We start from the raw sequence: 20,825 nt of genomic DNA on the forward strand, positions 1-20,825 counted from the left end.
TAAATGAAGTATAATCCATGGTATAATTTCAGAACGTATCATCATGGATTACATCCTGATATTTCTAAGATCACTAGCCCTGTTTCTACACGGTTTTTTACACGCATTCTCTGAGCATCCAGCCAAGGCTTTCAATTTAACGACTCTAGGAGATTAAGACTTCGTTTTCCCATTTAAATTTGCTAACCTGTACTTGGTAATTCATAAAAAAATAAGCATATAATTGTGAAATTTAGGTTGGTACATATTACCATGTACCATGTAAAATAAGAAAGTTGTTTTTTACTAAAAAAGTAACATATTTTGTTCGAAACATTTTCCGCAAACCATACAGTTTAGGCAAAAACTTACTGAAAAGTTTTACCCAAAAAAATTATCCAATAAATTCAATAAAAGTTGTTTAGTTTTCTTTATAGCCCATTTTGGTTCAAATTGAATGAACAAACGGACAAAAAACTTATTTTTGGTATCGATTACTAAACGATTTGATTTACAAAAAATGTTTGCGTATTTATAAAGAACAACAAAAATTTTCTAATTTGAAGCGATCATCTAATGTTTGTCAGGTTTGAGTCAGAGTTAGGTATTAATAAAATCTGAAAACTTAGATCGAATTCGATGCCGGTGAAGTATACCTTTCAAAGAAACAATTTTCATTTCAAGAATTTGCCTCGATTAAACTTATTTTCACGCATGTCAAGTTAAAAAAACCACCCTGTATATGTAGCATATACATGACAATAATGTCAATTCACTTATATAACTTGTGCTTCCAAGTGAGTAAATTTTTTCCCACCGCTTCGACCATCATACTATAAAATTCTGTTTTGAAGCCTATGTTCGAATTCAATCATAATAAATGGAAACAGGTAAAAATTAAGTTCAAGCAAAATAATTTTGGCTAAGTGATTTGATATAGATTATGTTCAAACGAAAATTTGGGTAAATACATTCCTGTATATTGTTTTAAAAAAAAAAAACCAAATTAAATATATTATTGAATGAGCAATATTAAATATTTTTTTAAACGTACAACATATAATCCAGTAAATATGTATGAAAATATGGGGTTGCTGTGCAAAAGGTCGGGTAGTTTTGATTTTTGGATATGTTGTTAGTGTTGAGCCCATGACTTAAAATCCAAGTTTTCCACCTCGGGGTGCCAAGGCGCGCCGCGGGGCGCGCCACTTTTTAATGAAATATCGAAAATTTGACCATTCCTAAGTGAAATCTCGCGAACGGTTTATTTTACAGAAAATATTATTTTAATAAATAAAAGGGTAATAAATTTGTGACAGTTTAAGCCCAACACCAGGTTTGTAGCGTAAATAATGGCTGAATTATAGATCTTCAAAATAAATTAACTAAGATAATTGGGATCAATGATATAGGTTGGTAAACCTGCATTATTAATTGATCAGCTGAGTGTTAGTAGTTTAGTAAAAACAAATTAATTCTATTGTCATGTTATTGTCAGATTTGTTGTTTAAAATGATCTGAATGTTCGTGCATGGTTATTGCTTAAAAGTATCATTTTTAAGATACAGAAGTGGCTAGGTCAAGAGAAAAACCCTCTTGAATGGGGCTGGGTATCTACCAGATTTGGGCTCTCTCCCCTCAAAATGGACAGAGATGCAGATTGCCGTAAAGCTGGTCTTATATGTTCTTCTCTATGCACCTGTTCTCTAGGAGAATCTTGCGAAAACGTTTCGGAAATAAATCCGTTTGAGGGGAGCTTTGAAGACGAAGACGACATGCTGGCGTCAATAAATAACTCTAAACATGAAGATATAGGAGAGTTAAATTTTCCACTGGATGAAGAGAACAAGGAGCATCAGGCAGAGCTTGAGCATTTCCATCCTGGCCCATCAAAAATGCGAAAACTTTAAATAGATACTGTTATCGTTATTTGTAACAAATACTTCCAAAGTGTACTGTATTGTTTTAACTAAATAGGACATTCATTGATAAAAAAATGTTAATATATAACTCCTACAAACACACTTTTCATTCTTTCTTTCATAATTTTATTAATACTTTCTTTTATTCTTTTATAGCAAATAAACTAACATACACAATTAAATTATACGGCGTTTGATTTAAACAATTATATTGTGGAAATATTTTTAAAAAATCACGATTTTCACAAATCTTTGAAAAATTGGTTTATTTTGAAGGTTTGTATTTCAGCCATTATTTACGCTACAAATCTGGTGTTGGGCTTAAACTGTCACAAATTTATTACCCTTTAATTTATTAAAATAATATTTTCTGTAAAATAAACCGTTCGCGAGATTTCACTTAGGAATGGTCAAATTTTCGATATTTCATTAAAAAGTGGCGCGCCCCGCGGCGCGCCTTGGCACCCCGAGGTGGAAAACTTGGATTTTAAGTCATGGGCCTAACACTAACAACATAGGAAAAAATCAAAACTACCCGACCTTTTGTATACCACAATGTATTATTTTACTGAACTAATACAATTAATATTATAATAATAACATACATATGAAGTGTTCGTTAAAATAAAAAAACATTAAAGTTACGCTAAAGTAAATTTGCAAAAGATACAACATCTTCTTGATACATTTTCATGCACACATAAACAAACATACTGATGATGGACATATCATGTACTCATTTTAAACACTATTGTTGAAAACTATATTATTCATAATTATTTATTTGTGAATTTCTAAAAAAGAAATATTGTTGTAATTTTTAACAATACATTCTATTATTGATGAAAATTGATAATTTTATCAGTGAAAATTTAAGTGCGGAAAATTCGATTCCGGTTGGTGAGTGTGTTTAATTTGTAAGCTTATTTTATTTAATGTAATGTGATTTTGTTTTGTAACACATAAAAAAAAGGAACGAAAAAAAATATTACGTTTTTGTTTGAGAATTGTTATAAAAATTTGTTAAAGTGATTTTTCTATTTTGTTTATTTTCGTTATTCGTAATCATTATTCCAGTGTATAACGTGATACAAAATCAACGACGAGTATCCAACAATTGTAAGTGAATTTTTTTTCTTTTTTTTTTTCTTTTTTCAATCCAATTTAAGAGACATCAACAATAACTTCGCATTGGGAAAAACATTTTTTAATATTTTCCAATTTTTAACATTAGATCGAACATATTCCTGGTTAATTAAAAAAGTGAGTAAACGTTAGTGACCTTTGTGAGATTCAAAAGCAAGGCTGTTAAGAATATACACACGTGAAACTTACAAAACTTTTATTGATTAATAACCCTAGTTTATTTATAAAAAATTAAATCAACCGATATATAAAGTGACAGTTAGCTTCTTTATTCCTTAGTTATCGAATTCATGAACGATGTAAATTCACGATCAATTTTACTAATAGTACGATTGTGTAACGAAATTCACGAGCACCTAATTCTTTGTATGATTTACTCAATGCTTGTTATAAGCAAAATAATAATAATTACTACATCTTATGATAAACGTCAAAAATTCTACATTTACTATTAATTACTACTAAATAAAATTAGTATATCATCCTTGATACGAACTGGTTGATTCTGAGCTCTTTAAAGAAAAATTAAAAAAATTAATCGAAAAGTGGTTTCATGCGAGAAAACTATTAAGTGTCTCTTGTCTCTAATCACATTCTATCATATATCGGCCTTCTTTCTCCTAAAATGAAACAGTATACTTCTACATATTACATACAACGCCCAAAATTTAAAATTCCATTTACGAGTAAATAAATTTTCTGTTACATATTATCTAGATCTACTATCCAGTTTTAGTTATTTTCAGTTATAGTACAAGAGACGGTATCAGGTCGAACTTCATCCATCTGATAACCAGACGAGACATATTTTATATGATATTATATTGATTTATAAACTCGTCTATAATAGTTTTTCAATTCAAAAGTATTAATGGCTATTCTTAATTAAATTAATTTAAATCAATTTTTTACATAAACGGTTTTTTGCAGGCAAGCCTATACCATTTTTTTAATTAAATTATCTTTCAATTGGTTAACAGAATGGTGTTGATCTATCGAAAGCCAATATAGGTAACTATAACGATCTAATAACCAATCGAAATTGGCATCAGAAGAAAAATTTATTACGACAATAATGGTATAGGCTTGCCAGCAAAAACCATTGATGGAAAACATCGATTAAAATAAATTTAATTAAAAGTAGCCATGAACACTTTTCGATAGAAAAACTATGCGTGTTTATAAATCAATGAAACTTCATAAAAGAAATGCCTCATCCGGTTATCAGATGGGTGAAGATCGACCCTAAACCTTCTCTAAATGGTCTTTGAGACCATTACCTGTTAGAACATATAACACTTTACATTTTATAACTAATCCTTAATTTATTGTTGAAGAAATACACCCGGTATATAAAAAGATATTCGTAATCCAAAAATATATGTATTTACATAAATTTATAGTTTTTACAGTAATGAAAATGACACAATCATGGTTTTTCATCTTTGTTTAACTGTATATAAAATAGATAATAATAATACATACGATAAAATGAATTCATTTTTCTTTTTTAATGTTTATAACATTTTGTGTACACGACAGACGTAGATAGTTAGTTAGAAAGAAGATTCTTGGTTAGTTGGGTGTAGATTTCAATGTCAGAATGCTTAACTACAACATGTAGGTCTAGAAAGAACATATAGAATATTAGTCTACTTTTAAGTCTTATGTATTATGTATATATAATACCGAAACATGTACAGGGTGGGAAGAGAAATGTGTGATTCTGAAAACGTTGTAAAACAAAAACTGATGAATTAAAAAAAAATTTTTTTTACATCTTTAAGTACTTAAAAATATATTTAAGACAATTATTCAATGGTTTTTTCAAATGAATAAAAATTTGTAATATAAGACCAAGCAATTAAGTTATTTATTATTAGTTCATTTTCGTTAAATTCTGAAACAAGAAATTTGTCAACGTAAAGCAATTTGCTAGTTTCAGAATTTGACGAAATGATTTCCTATTTTGCCCAGACTGTATACAAACATGAAATTATGGAAAGATAATGGCCAAAATATGTAGTTCCAAGTATTATTTTAGTTATGTATAAAATATATATCTGTGAGGATACGGGTCCGGAAAATTCTTTTCAAAGTACATGGCTTGCAGAATGTATTGCGTTCAGTAAATTTATCAAATTATTCATCAGTTTCCGCATTTTAACGTCCTATTGTCCATTCCGTTCTTTTAAAACTTCAAATTTTGGTGGTAGGTTATCCTACTACAGTTCCTTCCACTCGTGTTACTCGTTCGGATCTTGCACAGTTAGATCGACTAATTTATAACTTGTTAAATATTAGTTTAAAAACACAATTTAAAAGTTACTTAAAAATACTTTTTATATAATTTTCTATATAAATGATAATAGATGCTATTGTGTAAAAATTAGGAAAAATCAATTGGTTTTTGTTCCACAGCGCTTTCAAATCGCACACCTTGTATATGTATATAGGTGTAGATAAGGCTGGGTATTGTATAATTTTGCTCATAAAAACTGAGTAACTATGAATAAAAAATTAAATACATATGTGTAGTTTTAAGAAAATGCTTGGCTTAAAAAATAATTTTCGAGAATAACTGTTTTCAGACCTATAATGCTGGCAAACCGTAAGGATGAGAAATGTTATGACTAAATGTTATGACAAACCTACTCTCGAAAAATTTTGTTTATTTTTCTTGAAAATAAGTTAAAACAAGTGAAAACAAACAATTGACTGAGTTAATTGTTGAAATACCATGTATAGTCAGTGTTGATTTCTTTATCACATTACACATACAAACATGTGACACATACATAACTGATAATCAAGTATAGTACATATTATAAAATTTCCGCCTAATTGGCGCAATCACGGGTAAACAGTGATGTTTACGAAAAAATGTTTCAAACAAAAGTTGTTTAATTTTTGATAAGGAACATTTTTTACATTTAAACTTTTGTTCTATCTCTTACGGTTTACAAGATGGGTCCTACGGACCCAAGACCCAATTGACCTATGATGCTCATTTACGAACTTGACCTCACTTTTTACGTCCTGAGTACGCTATAAAATTTCAGCTCGATATCTTTTTTCGTTTTTGAGTTATCGTGTCCACAGACGGACGGACGGACGGACAACCGGAAATGGACTAATTAGGTGATTTTATGAACACCTATGACAAAATATTTTTCCTAGCATCATTATTTTTAAGCGTTACAAACTTGGGACTAAACTTAATATACTATGCATATTTCATATATACATGGTATAAAAAGTTTCTGTATGAGTTTTTGGGGCTAGATATTCGCTTTTTAGGCAAAATTGATACTTCTAGATTAAAAATTTTTCTTTTTAATCTTCTTAATAACCATCGCACTGAAATTTGTCTCATATCATTCGAAAACTTCAACTAACTTTTTTTAAGCCTTTATGTTGTAAACAAATTTTATATCACTCTTTTTGTTTTTAGAATATGTCAAAACAATACCCTTTTTCCATGTTTTAGACATTTTTTCGTCTAAGCGGCGGCATTTTGTAAAAAATAGGTCTCATCATGGTTTTCTACAGTTGCTATTCAAAAGCTATGCAAAATTGCAATTTTTTTTGTGATCTTCAAATAATGAGCTTTTTCTTACGTTATTTTTTCATGAACTTTTGAGGTTTAATTTTCATTGCACAAAACCATTTACTAAAAAATTCGGTCAATGATTTACCCTCACTATTTATATAAACACGAAAATATACTAATGCCACAAATACAAGGTACAACACGAAAACTTAAGAGGGTAGGTTTTGGTTTAAAAGCACACTCGTATCTCATTCGGACATAGAAAAATAATTGAAACTGGTTCATTTTTTTTATATTTGATATATCTACCTTCAACCCCTTGTATATGGTTTGTGAGAAATGAGATTCATTTAAGTAAATGACTATCATGGTTTTTTGTTGGTAACATTCTCATATAACCACTATATAATGCTATGAAATGTCACAAACTAATATTAACTTTCATACTAAATGATTACAGTATTTTTAACATTTACATTTTATTAGAACTCTGTATATATTAAATTTAAATATAAGAAAATTATATGTCCTTTGTAAGCAATTTAGATTATGATTTTTAGAGTTTTAATAAAGAAAAAAATGCAATACATCTAAAAATAGAAGAGGGCACCTTTAAAGTTAAAAAAATTGTCTAGGAAAAAGAGTTATAATAAAGATGCAGAAAAAAAGAATAAACAACTGCAAAATGCCAATTTTCACAGACTCTTCGAGTTGTGAGACCATGAGTTAATATATTTAAAACTTTAATTGTAGATCGACAATTACTATTCAAATTTTTTGTCGATAAAACAACGTATATCTTTCAGGATTTGTATTATTCGAAAGGTATTATAGAACGATTATCGTATCATTCAAACTTGAAACGTACAATTTAATTTTTTGATTTTGGAATTTCGATTTGTGCGTTTTTTAACGATTTGTATTTGTCTGTCGTATATGTTAAACGAAAGTCGATGACAACACAAACTTGCATATTTTTAAGTATTGTGTTGCCATTTAGTTCCTTTAACACGTCACCGAGCAAAAAAAAATTCATTTCAAGGGCAATGAAAGATAGAAATAAGCAGGCGACGTCTATGATTAAATATGATGGCAAAAATTGCCATACGAGCGAGACATGTTACCCGGTTGCTTTAATTGCTCGGGATAGTAAACCTTATCAAAATGGGCAATTTTTGAAGGAAGCCTGGTTAGCATTCGCACCCCCACTTTTTGATGATTTCGATATTAAAGATAAGATAATTCAGCGCATCAAAGATAATTCTCTATCTGCAAACACAATAAAAGAAAAAATCTTAAAACTGGCCAGAAATGTAACAGATTAACAAAAATTTCCATTAACTTCCGCCCTTTTATATTGCTAGGTCTTGAGGGAAGCATTAACGTCACTAAATCTGCATAATTTGTAAATAAATACCTATTTTATTTTGTAAATTACTTCAACCACAAAAAATTCAAACCGACCAAATAATATTTATGACATAAAGACTTACGATTATATTTTTCACAGAAACATAAAAGCCAATGCTCACCTGAAACAAAAATATAAATTGTAAATTACAAAGAACGACAAAAAAAAGTCAGTTTATTCAATAGCCATACAATTTTTATAAAGGTATTTTCTCTTACACATAAATTTAATGTATTCATAGGCAAAATACCCGTTGAAAAATTAATTGCATCCAAGTGCAACATCCGTCATTGTTCGTTTTCACACAACTGTTATCCTCCGTGTTTGCTGACAATACTATGTTAAAATGTAACTGCATAGTTTGTAATTACTCTGACTTAAGGAAATATGCAAGGATTGAATAATACTAGGGATTTCAATAAAACTTTGCAAATACATTTTTTGATTAACAAAGTTTCCAAAAATCACAAAAAATTCCTAGGTCATCGAGCTTTTTATTATTATTTTATCGTTCAATGTTGGCAGAAAAAATGGTGAATCATATAGGTTATCCTTTCAATTGGATATTTCTATATCGAAAAATCTAGAGAGTGTGATAAAAAACTAAAATATTTAGTAGTTTATAATAATACCAAAAAAATATAAGGTTGTAGATGATTTAAAAACAAAATTTTAATTTAACTATGAGTTCATCGAAGATCCATATCATTTGATGAACAGAGACGAATATAGTTAGAGTATTGATGATGGAAGAGAGATATCTATATTATGAAATTTATAAGCATCACTTGCACACGATATATTATATATTTTTGTAGTTGCGTGGTATTGTAAAGCTAAAAATAACACATTATTTGATTACAAAGCATGTTTTTGGTTTATATGTCTGTACCGTGCAATAAACCAAAACGTTTTTACAACACTGTAGGGAAACAAACACCTTCATTAAAATTTCATTAATATCTTTCATGAAAAATTCCAATTTTTAGATACTTTTGGTTCATGGAAGAGCATCGCACATCGCATCAAACAAAATATATTTTTAAACACATGTCATATAAAATGACAAAGTTTGTAGGTATGTAATATATGCATAGCACATATTCTTGGCAAGTATTTTTTATTCTCCGAAAAGTTTCCTCTAAAAAGAAGGAGTTTTAGAGCATTGAAAGCCCAAAACTAATTCTACGTGAAAAACTCACAATTATGTTAAAAACTATTAAAATTATTTATTCATATTATAATGTGGAGAGAAATTTTAATATAAAAGTTTCTTTAATTTAAGAAGTTTTAATTCTTTTGTTCAAATTCTAGATATTTAAATTTGTTCATTCAACTGCACTAAAAGCTTCTGAAGTTGGCAAGCTTCTACGAATATTCCTGTAGAAAAATATCATTGTTAAGATCACCTTCATGAAAAATAAATAAGTATCCTTGGAATTAAATCGTTTTAAGCCACCAAAATCTTAAAAGGTTTTGATTCCATTTTTGAACAGTAATTACCTTTTAGAATAAAACAAATTTTTTAATAAAATACAATCTTAAGTAGAAAATTAACCGAAACAAACATTTTAAGCTTTCAAACTCTTATAAGTTTTGGATTAAAATTTTTGAATCCTATTATTTACTTTTCTTTCTCTTTAAATTATTTTCATAAATTCATGTCGACTCTTATTAGAAATACAACTGAAAATAAAAAACAAAGTAACTAAATTTATTACGTTAAAAATTTACGACTTGTCAAGTGTTGCATAGTAGTTAAAAAGTACATTCTAACACAAATCAACAAGAAAAACAGAAATGCACAAGAAACAAGAAAAACATGGCATGATATTCCATAGATATAAATGCAATTTTTCTTTTAATTTGGAAACACAGGGTGCCCAGTATTTAACACCCATGTCGCAATTCTTTTTTAGAATATGAAATTTTGAAAAGAAAATTTAGAATTTAATAATTTTTAATGTATCATCTCAGCAGATACGCCATCTAATATTTGATCTTCAAAGACGTTCGCAAAAAGTGTATATATGCATACACATTAATGCCCTTTATAAGCAGGCAGATCCTTTTTATGGTGTTGAATTTATAGATTTTAGTTGTTAAAATGTGAAATGAGTTGTTGAAATATTTTTAAAGGTATGGTTAATTATATAAGAAGACTAATTTTCTTAAGATTAATTTGAATAACTACTATAAAGAAAATTATAACAAGCGGTATGGGTTTTTCATTAAACGTGATGAAATGAAAATAATTTGATATTTATTTCTTCTAAGTGACTTTCTCTACATCTTTATTCATCAATATTTCAAAAACCATGGTATATTTCGAAAATTTTACTCTTTTAATTTTCGTCTAATTTTCCCAAGATCCAATAGGATTCAACCTCAAAATTTGAAACGTAAGTCTCAAATATTTTCATACACTCATTTTTTTTTTTGGAACGTGCTTAAGAAACAAGAAATTTTTAAAATCTCTTATAAGTATATTTTGAAAATTATGGTAATTTTAAATGTCGAAAAAATTATTCGACTAATCACTCTCCTTAAAATTTTCTCGTTTAGATACTAGAAATATACCTGCTGCAAATTTAAGGCTGCAAACCTGCTGCAAATGTAAGGTTTGTCTAACCGTGGGCGCAGATTCGTTTAAACAAACTTCTTTAAAAAAATAAGGTACTTTTGACATTTAACTGAGTTGAACACGAGTTGAACTTATTTTAAAATATGTAACAAAAAAAAAAAAACGAGGGTGGAGTAGTGAAAATTCATCCTAGGTACATAGATAATACATAAAAGTTTTTCTCAACAATATTACACCAAAGAAAGCGCATCTATTTACTGCATTGTGTATTTACACCAGCTAGGAATAGACATTAGATTTTAGAAATGGTTATAATTAAGCTCTAAGTTATATTTAAATGCAACTGCATATTTTAAAACTCATAAGAGACGGATCTAAAAGTTTTGCATCGATCCTACGCTCTAATACTTAGTAGTTAAAAATATATTTGTAAATATTTTGAATGGATAAAGTCCTCGTATTATCCTCCTCCATAAACAAGTCTTCTCTACGCTCTAATTGCTTATATACAAAGTGGGGAACGATGCGTTAAAGATACCAAAAAGATTATAATTTAAATTTTATTTCAATCGGATTAAAATTTTGAACTTGCATTTAGTTTTGAAATAGTGGTGAAGAGGAGGAGACAATGTCTCATCTTCTCTGTCACTGCCCAGCTCTTGTCATGAGGAGATTGACTTACTTGAGCCAGCTTCTCTTCGACGACCTTTCCGACCTAAAATCGATCAACGTCATAGCCCTCCTGCTGTTCTTAAACAGCTCCAAATGGTTCATGGAGTAGTGGCCGGGGGTGGGTCAACCCTTTTACGGTATCACAACGGACCCTATGGTCTAAGTGTGTCCCACCCTAGGACAGCCACTCTAACCTTACCTAACCTAGTTTTGAAATGTATCCTATCATCAGATAGCACCTCTACTACGAAGATATTTGTAAGATAGTAAAAAGTTTCTTCTTTAGATAATACAGCCATTTTTATTTATCCAAATTGTTATTTATGACAAATTAACGCGTATCAATTAAAAAACTTTTCATTTGATTGGAAATTTGGAATTTATAAAGCTTCACAGATCGTAACTCCAATAAAACTGACAATCACTCCTACTTTCTATCATGTTTTTTTTTTTTGACGATGTTATTATTCGATGTAAAATCAAGACTGTGGCAGCCTTGGTTTCCAGACCTGTTTTAAGCAATCTTGAAACAATAATTAATGCCTCGGTTGCTATTTCCTCTATTAGAGGGAGGTACACAGTATATTGCCATAGATTATACAGTCGTTTACACGTAATTTTTGACAATATTGAAGCATATGTGCAGAGTAACCCATGTATTTTGAAAGTGACATTATATTTTAAATAATATAAGAGTAGGTCCATGGTTTAGGATTGTTGACTTGTGGTATACAAAATAGTTCGGCTCTGAATATATGAAATGAACAAACATATGGAAGAGATGTTTTAAGTCTTGTGGTTTGTTGTTTTACTACCATGTACTAACTTTTATTGAATAAATACAGTAAATAAATCCCATAAGTTATTTTACATCTGATTAGGAACGTTAAGCTCTGCATTTTCACTTTTGAAAATATAACAAAAGCATCACTTGAAACTTTAAATTCTACAATATTTGATAAAGTCATTTTGCCAAGTTGAAAACTTAATAGACAAGATAATTAAAACAAAAACAAGTTGAACATAAAAATGCATGTATTTCCTTACATTAATGCCAACATACTAATTAAAGGTGTACGAATAAACTGTGATGATAAACAGAGTATGACGATAAATAAGCAGTACACTTCACGAGAGCAGCTTATTTTCATATCCTACTTATATGTAACAGAAACATGAGGGGTATGCGTATGGAGTTAATTAAGTCTAAAGTTTGCAACGCAAAGGAATAATGATGGTAGAAACAAAATTTCGGTACATTTTTTATGAAATAATCTGTAAGTCTGAATGAATAAGTAATAATAATATCATTATTTTAAACCCCCGAAAAATGCATTTTTTCTGCTTGCAACTTTTTCCAAATTAAACCTTTTTTCTTGAAACATGGCTAAGAACACTCTCAATCAATTCCTTTTTTATGTCGAGGATTAAAAACAGTAATCTTACATCTATTCAATTACGTAGATTAGTTCACTCAAAATAATAAATTAATATCTTTTACTATTTAAAGCTGCGAAGTGTTCCAAATTCTTAAATATTATAATTTGAACTCGATAGAAATAATCTACTCGAATCACTAATCGTTTGGAAAGATAAAAAAATTAAAAATTATTCGATACACTGGTTTTTACTCGAAAAACTAATCAGGTATACCAACATCTACAGTTCATTTGGATAGACAAAAATAAAAGAAGCTCTATCTATAACTTGCACGCATGTGGTGTATAATCTCTGCCAGTAGTTAGTTGAATTTTTTTCCATCTCATTTGTTAATTCTTATTTAATAGAACAATCATGATTTCTAGTAAAATTTCCCTTGTTAATTTAAAATTTATACATTTATTTTATCATTAAATCTATTTATACCTTTGTGACATGCTACAAAACGCAGATATTCACGAATTGTTAGTTTTCAGTACTTTTGAGTCCATTTGTATGTCCCAAACATCTTTAACACATGTAATAAGTTTCTAACATCTGTAGTCGAAAACTTAATAATAATAATATATGTGCATGAAATTGTAATAAGGTTTAACATTAAAATTGTAATAATTTTCAAAATTGATCCTATAAACTAACAATAGTCGGAGTAGTAGTAGCAGACTAACTTTATAGCTGTTTACTGTCTCTTTGAACTTTTCACCGATAGCATAAAATAGCGTGATTCGAAAAATATTGGATCCTTTAAGAATGTGAAACATCGTTATGCAAAAAGTTGTACTCCAAATTTTCGAACTTTTTTCAGTTTTTTGCCTATAACATTTTTTTACAAAACGTAGTTTCAACTCCCCTTAAGGGTCCAAATAACATACCAAACAAGTGAAAACAAACAATTGACTGAGTTAATTGTTGAAATGTCATGTATAGTCAGTGTTGATTTCTTTATCACATTACACATTCTAACATAGACACATTCTAACATGACGCATACATAACTGATAATCAAGTATAGTACATATTATAAAATTTCCGCCTAATTGGCGCCCTCACGGGTAAACAGTGATGTTTACGAAAAAATGTTTCAAACAAAAGTTGTTTAATTTTTGATAAGGAACATTTTTTACATTTAAACTTTTGTTCTATCTCTTACGGTTTAATTCATGTTCTATTCAAGTATATCTAAAAATTTTCGCCTTCATTACGTATACTCACTGTACCGAAAAATACACGGATTACATATAGTATTGTAATCCGATGCATTTTTTGTGACACTGAGTATACCTAAATCACTAACTTATAAACTATATTTTCATTTAAACTTAAAATAAAATTACACTTCGTTGGCAAATTAAAATACAGTTTTTTTTCATCATATAAAGTAATTAAGTCTTTTAATTAAATAACCAAAAAAACAAGACAAGTATAACAAATTTTTTAAAGGAAAAACAAAAATCGAATAAGTTTTTCATGACCGTTAAATAAAAAAAAAAAGTAGTGTGGCCGTCACACGACTTCTATGTACATACATTCTAAAAAGTTTTTATACAGTTAAGATATATTTTGCTTTTTGGGATTTTTTAAAAACAATAATATTTTACCAGAAAGATAAGCAAATTTTCCTCGTTGAAAAGGAGATTTGATTTCAAACGTGTTTGATTTTTTAAAAACCTTTTTAACATTAAACATTTTCTATTATAAGTATTTTGCATTTTCATGGAAATTAATTTGTAAGCGGCCATTTTATTACAAATTTTATCTATTTTCAGAAAAATTTGGTATGACAGCTCTTATCGTGACAGAAAGGTCTATCACACCGATTTTTAATATTTAAAGCCAATAAAATTTTACCCTAATGCGGATTTTTTTTTTTTAAATTTGGAGTTCCACTTTCGAAATATCTCTGTGTAGCAGCTCAAAACTTTACCAAAATATTTGTCACAACAGAAAAAACAAATCCTGCAGGAATATTTTTTATGGTCTGGCACACCTAGTCCATATTGCACCTATCGTTAAACAGTATATGTGAAATTTTGAAATCCGTGTAAGTGCAGTTTTACTGTCACGGACTCCAGGGCTATTTGCAAAAGTTTAGAAACAGCTAGGAAAAAATGGCACACATCACACATGGTATACTAGTGAAGACAGGAGTTCAGATTAAATTTTTTAGGTACATATTGCAAACTTTATATGGAGGTAAAACATGTATAACACTGGTTATATATTATTTTGACCATGTTTGTGTTTTTATCTACACCCATATCCAGATACAACCAGTAATAAAATCTATTAAAAAAAAACTTTTACACCCAAATTTTTTTTTCGTTATCTAAGCATAATATCTATTTTATTTTATACTATCCTTTCCTATTACATAGAAAAACTGGATATATAGGTATTATTTTCGATTTTATTACGTATAAAAAAACAGACGACACTTTCGAAAGTAAAAACAACGAAACGAAAATACATAAATATGTTATATAATACTTTTTATACCATGTATATATGAAATATATCAAAGTATATTAAGTTTATTCCCAAGTTTGTAACGCTTAAAATATTGATGCTACGAAAAAAAATTTGGTATTGGGGTTCATAGAATCATCTAATTAGTCTACTGTCCGTCCGTCTGTGAACTCAAAAACGAAAAAAGATATCGAGCTGAAATTTTTACAGCGCGCTCAGGACGTCAAGTGAGTAGAGTTCGTACAAAACGAAGTGGCACCGAGCAAGAGAGAGTGTATGATGTATATGTATGTGCACTCGTATCTACACTCTCTCTTGCTCGGTGCCACTTCGTTTTGTACGAACTCTACCATATGACCCATGTAAACCGTTAGAGATAGAACATAAGTTTAAATGTAAAAAATGTTCCTTGTCAAAAAATAAACAACTTTTGTTTGAAACATTTTTTTGTAAACATCACTGTTTACCCGTGAGATAAGATGCAAATTATATAGTGTGTATTAATATGGGATTATCAGTTATGTATGTGTGACATGTATAGGTTTTACTCACGAGGGCACACATTAGATGCAAATTTTATAGTATGTATTAGTACGGGATTATCAGTTATGTATGTGTGACATGTATAAGTATATGTGTAATGTTATAGAGTAATCAAAACTGTCTATATATGGTATTTCAACATTTAACTCAGTCAATTGTTTGTTTTCACTTGTTATGTAACTAAAAATGTGTATATGCATTATTTGGGCGTTTCTTTATGCTTGCCAAATACATATTGATTATGACCAATTTTATATTAAATTGAAGTCAGGACCTAGAAATAAAACAAGGAATGTAAATAATACTTTTTTCTATACTATTTTCTATTACATAAGATTGAAAAATAGGTTCCAATAATATGGAAATCTGCGATACTATATTCTTTTTTTTTTAAAATATTATAGAATTTGAAAAGTATAACAACCTCCGAAAATTCTTTTGGTGAATAATTTAATCATTCTGTGTAAATGCTACATAACTAATTTCCTTTCTTTGGAAAATTGTTACCTACTGTTTAGACAATTAGCAAGCAAGAAATCGTTATTTTCAAACTTAATGAATTTTCTCGAAATTAGCTCGAATTGGGGTGAATTTTCTCGAAATTAGCTCGGAATGGATAAAATTATTTTGGGAACAGTTAACTTTAGGAAGAAAGACTACGAATACAAATTTAGGTCTATCAGAAGCAAGTTGTTGTTGCAGCCCCTCCTAAAAAAGGGAGAGAAGGTAACTGTAGCAAATTTCAGTTGGATGTATTAAAAAATGCAGTAACTATTAAACAGGGTGTTTCATTTTGATATCTATCGCCGACAGGAATCGTTAATAAAAATCAGCCCTGAGTAAAAGGAGGATGCATCGCTACACTCCTTTTATATCGAAACCAAAAATATATAAATTATAAGAAATTGTAATTCTGTATGTAATCATTTTTCTTTATTTTCATTTAATTCGATTGCCACATGTGAATGGAAAATGGAATTATTGTTAAATTTTAGTACCCGGGCACCATCTATGAGTGGGGAATAGAACTATTTTTAAATTTCAGAACACAATTTCGTAACATTTCGATGTGATGATTCCCTTTTTTACCGATTCACTTTCTGTATTATTTGAGTGGCGCGCGTAAAGAAGTTTTACTTCAGTTATTTTAATAATAATAGTCTGTATAATCAGTACATGATTAATTTGAAACTTACAGAAACATCAGTCAGACTTCAACATCTAAATATTTTTTAAATAATTGCTAAAAACTGTAAAACATATTTTCTACAAAACTTGCTTAAATAATGAAAATATACGAGTATTTAATGTACATATTATAATAAAGAACAATGAAAATGATAGACGAAAATTATTAAACAAAAGGAAAAAGGAAAACTCTTGATACTTCAAATTATAACAAAATAATAATGATGATAATGTTTAACGTGTACCTACATACATAAAATAAAATGTATACACAATACACATTATAAAAGAGATAATTTCCAGACGAAAAGAAAAGAAATTGACCGTAGTAACTATTGGAAGAATCCTGGCTTGCGAATATTTAAATTAAAAAACTGGAAATAGCAAATTCCCATCAGTTTCGGATCGAGAACCAACTGGTTTTATCCAATCGATTCGTCTAACACCTAATCTATGTATATGAAACCTTTGAACAGCGAAATAATTAATTTGATTGGCAGGCATTAAACTAATGTTTAATTAAATGAATGAGTATGATTTTTGAGCGATTTTAATGTACTGCTAAAAATGAGACAAAAACAAGTTGTTGTTGCATTCCCTCAAAAAGGAGGTAATGGTTAATTAAGATTTTATATCTGTCAACATGGAGTTTTTGTTTCAGAATCATCTATCGGTTGGTAATTGATTTATATTACTTCCATGTACAAAATTGAGAAAAATTATGTAATCGCATAACAATTCGGTATTGAATTTTCAACAGATATATTCAGTTTCAGTTATCATGAATCCATTTTGATTAATTTCGAAGTTTTAAGGTATGTACTTATTGTATCTCGTCAAAATTTTTTAAACGTAGCTACATATTCGTTTAAATTTAAGCAATTTTTTTATTATTAAATAGTTAAAATATTAATAAATATAAAAAATAAATTTTTTACAAAAATTATAAAAAATTTTTAAAAGTAATAAAATATAGCTATTCAATGGATTGGAAAATACCCAATTTCCTTTGTTGTTTTTTCAATTGGTAAAATATATTGAGGGTTCTTAAGGAAAAAAACGAATCAGTTTGTTGTTTTGAATAAATAAATTGTGTTTTAAATTCGGAAACAGGCTCTTACGGGCAAAATTGGTGGAACGATTATCGATATAAATTGGGTAGATGACTTATATCGAATTTGCCATAAAAATGTAAATAAAAGTATAATACCTTAACAAAATTTGAAAATTGATTAAAAAACGAAGAAGTTATAAACATTCAAAGACTGTTGCCCGTCTCTTTCTTGCAAAAAAGGGTTTGTATGTTATTAATCTCAATGGCGATACTCAAACATGAAGCCAAATTTGTAATATCTTTTTCTTTGTTTAATTATGAGTTTAAAATGTTAATATTTTGTGTACTTCTAAAGATTTTCAAAAACCAACTTCACTTTTAAGTCCGTGCAGGGAGAATTCTTTACTTGAAGTGATAAAAAAAATTGAGTCAACATTCCAATTCAGTTCTACTAACTGTGAAATCAACTTTTAAAATCAAAAAGTGTCAGATTTTAATACGTATTTTGCTCATTCTCACAAATCGAAAAGGACATTGTTGTCCATGTTATAATACTTGATCTATATATATATATAAATACAATACATATCCGATGATAAAAGAACCTTCAAGTGTAACTGACTATGTGGTTTATAATACTAAAGTAACCTTTTATAACGAGTAAGGTATATGCAAAGATGGGGGTTTATAGGTACATACACAGTACATGAAATTTGTACATTTAATAAATTTAACTTCTGCAAATTTATCAATGCTAACCACTAACTGATCTGCATGAAAGTGGTTTATTTTGTCCTTTGTCAGAATTAATTCTGATACACCTACACAGTGTTATAAAACATGCTGTATATATTTCGATATTATAATCACTATTTGTTGGGAAAAAATATTCTGCAAAAGAAATTTGCTCCTTTGGGAAAACAAAAACAGTTTATTTTTTTATATGATTTGCGGAAATTATACAGGGTGAGCCATTTTAATCGATACATCTAAATACCACGTTTTGTAGTTAACCAATCAAAAAAAAAAAAAAAATTTAAACAAAAGTTTAATGAGGAACACATTATGTTCTGACATCGATTGGACTTAGTTCTTAAGGGTACTTTAAAAGCCAATTTCGATCCTAAATGGTAAGAGAAAAAGTAACACTTTAATCACAAAGTTGATCCTCATTAAAAAAAAATAACAAGTTTTGTTTTCGAAAAACGTTAGCTTTCAGAGGAAATGCGACTTAAAAATATGCCATAGCACGCTACTTTTTACTAAATGCTTTAGCAAAAATTGTCGGGGGCAAAAGAGGACATTCGCCCGGGTCCATGACTTTGCCCCATCGATAAACTTTAAGCATATTTTTGTCGATCGTAATAATGATTTTTAAGTCGCATTTCCTCCGAAAGCGGAAAATGTTTTAAACAAAAATAGTTAGTTTTTTATGAGGATCAACTTTCTAGTTTAAAGTGTTATTCTATCTCTTATTGATCAGGACCTAAATTGGCTATTAAAGAAAACCCGAGGAACTAGGTCCAATTATGATATCCCCCACCTAAACTCTAGCAAGTTTTTTAAAGTTACTTTTTGATTGGTTAACTACAAAATGAGATATTAAGGTGTATAGATTGAAATGGCCCATCCTGTATGTTTTGAAACGAATTTTTACATATAAACAGTTTTGCATTAGTTTTTATGAGACTTTTCTGAGGAAAAGAAAAATTACTTTGTGGCTGATTTTTTATATCTACGTGCTTTGAAACTATTTTCATGTGATATATAAAGAGGGGACAATGACATTGTGCGAATTAAATAAAATACAAATACTTCACGCGGTAACTAAAGGAAGCTACATTTTCTTACTCTGTTATCATAAACTGCTAAGTAGATTCTGCGTTTATATCTTCAAATTATATTTTAAATTACATGGAACGATGGAGCATTATTATGTATTAGATTTTGTAAAATATTCTTCGTGTAAATGGAAAATGTACATTCAATATAGTTTTATACAATTTGTGTGGTACCATCATGGTGGTTTAGATGTGATTGCTGTAGTGCTTTTCCAATGTGAAATGGACGAAAATAATTGACTTGGAATTTACAATATTTATGTCTCTATATATTATTTTATAAAGGTTTTTATACGTTGTTTCACTAAAAACGATCTTTTTGGAATGTTTTTCAATTTGTTTTTAAGAACAGATTTGCAGACAATTGCAAATATGTTTGCAACAATTTGCAACAACCCCTACAATTTTTCGGGTACGGAATTATCGCACTTGAAACATATTATATTAGTTCACGCTCCATTAAATTACCTTTTTCCTTAAAGCATTTTGAAGATCGCCGCTAATTTTTTAGTTTTTTTCGGGTACGGAAGTCTGTACTCGCACTTGAAACATAGCTAAGAACACTCTCCGTTACATTACAACTACAAACATTACAAATGACAACCAAAAAACTGTTTATCCGTTTAGGCGCTACGGTGCTACAGACAGACACACACGCACACAGACACACATACGTAGCGATCAAACTTAACACCCTATTTTTTAGTTCGGGGGTTAAAAATGACATTTTAACACACGTAGCATGAAAGAAGCGTGTGAAATTGACGTGAAGTGAAGGAGAGTTACCGTTTTGACAAAAAACTAATATTTGAAAGAATATTATATTTAGAATCATTAAAAATAAAAAATAAAATTATTCATCGTTTAGTTTCCCTATAAATATTAAATTATATATTACATTTACAGTATTATTTATAATAAAGGGGTGTTTTTGTGTATTAATTGTATTCTATTTGATTGTAGTAGTGTACACTACGGTAACCATGTTAAAAGTTAGTTGTATGCAGTGACTTGTATAGCTATGTA

At 28.9% G+C, this 20,825-nt stretch overlaps 2 protein-coding genes across 2 annotated transcripts in view; one reads left to right on the forward strand and one right to left on the reverse strand.

Annotated features, from left to right (window-relative positions):
* Positions 1-20,825, reverse strand: part of LOC123290942 (calcium uniporter protein, mitochondrial) — a 225,254-nt gene that overhangs the window by 27,900 nt on the left and 176,529 nt on the right. The gene's annotated exons all lie outside the window — the stretch shown is intronic.
* Positions 17,472-20,825, forward strand: part of LOC123306027 — a 91,776-nt gene continuing 88,422 nt past the window's right edge. The window contains exon 1 of the mRNA XM_044887889.1: positions 17,472-17,514. Within this exon, the coding sequence (XP_044743824.1) occupies positions 17,472-17,514 (43 nt within the window). The remainder of the gene's footprint in view (positions 17,515-20,825) is intronic.

The sequence above is a fragment of the Chrysoperla carnea genome, chromosome 1 (genome assembly GCF_905475395.1).
Source record: "Chrysoperla carnea chromosome 1, inChrCarn1.1, whole genome shotgun sequence".
Classification (NCBI taxonomy): domain Eukaryota; kingdom Metazoa; phylum Arthropoda; class Insecta; order Neuroptera; family Chrysopidae; genus Chrysoperla; species Chrysoperla carnea.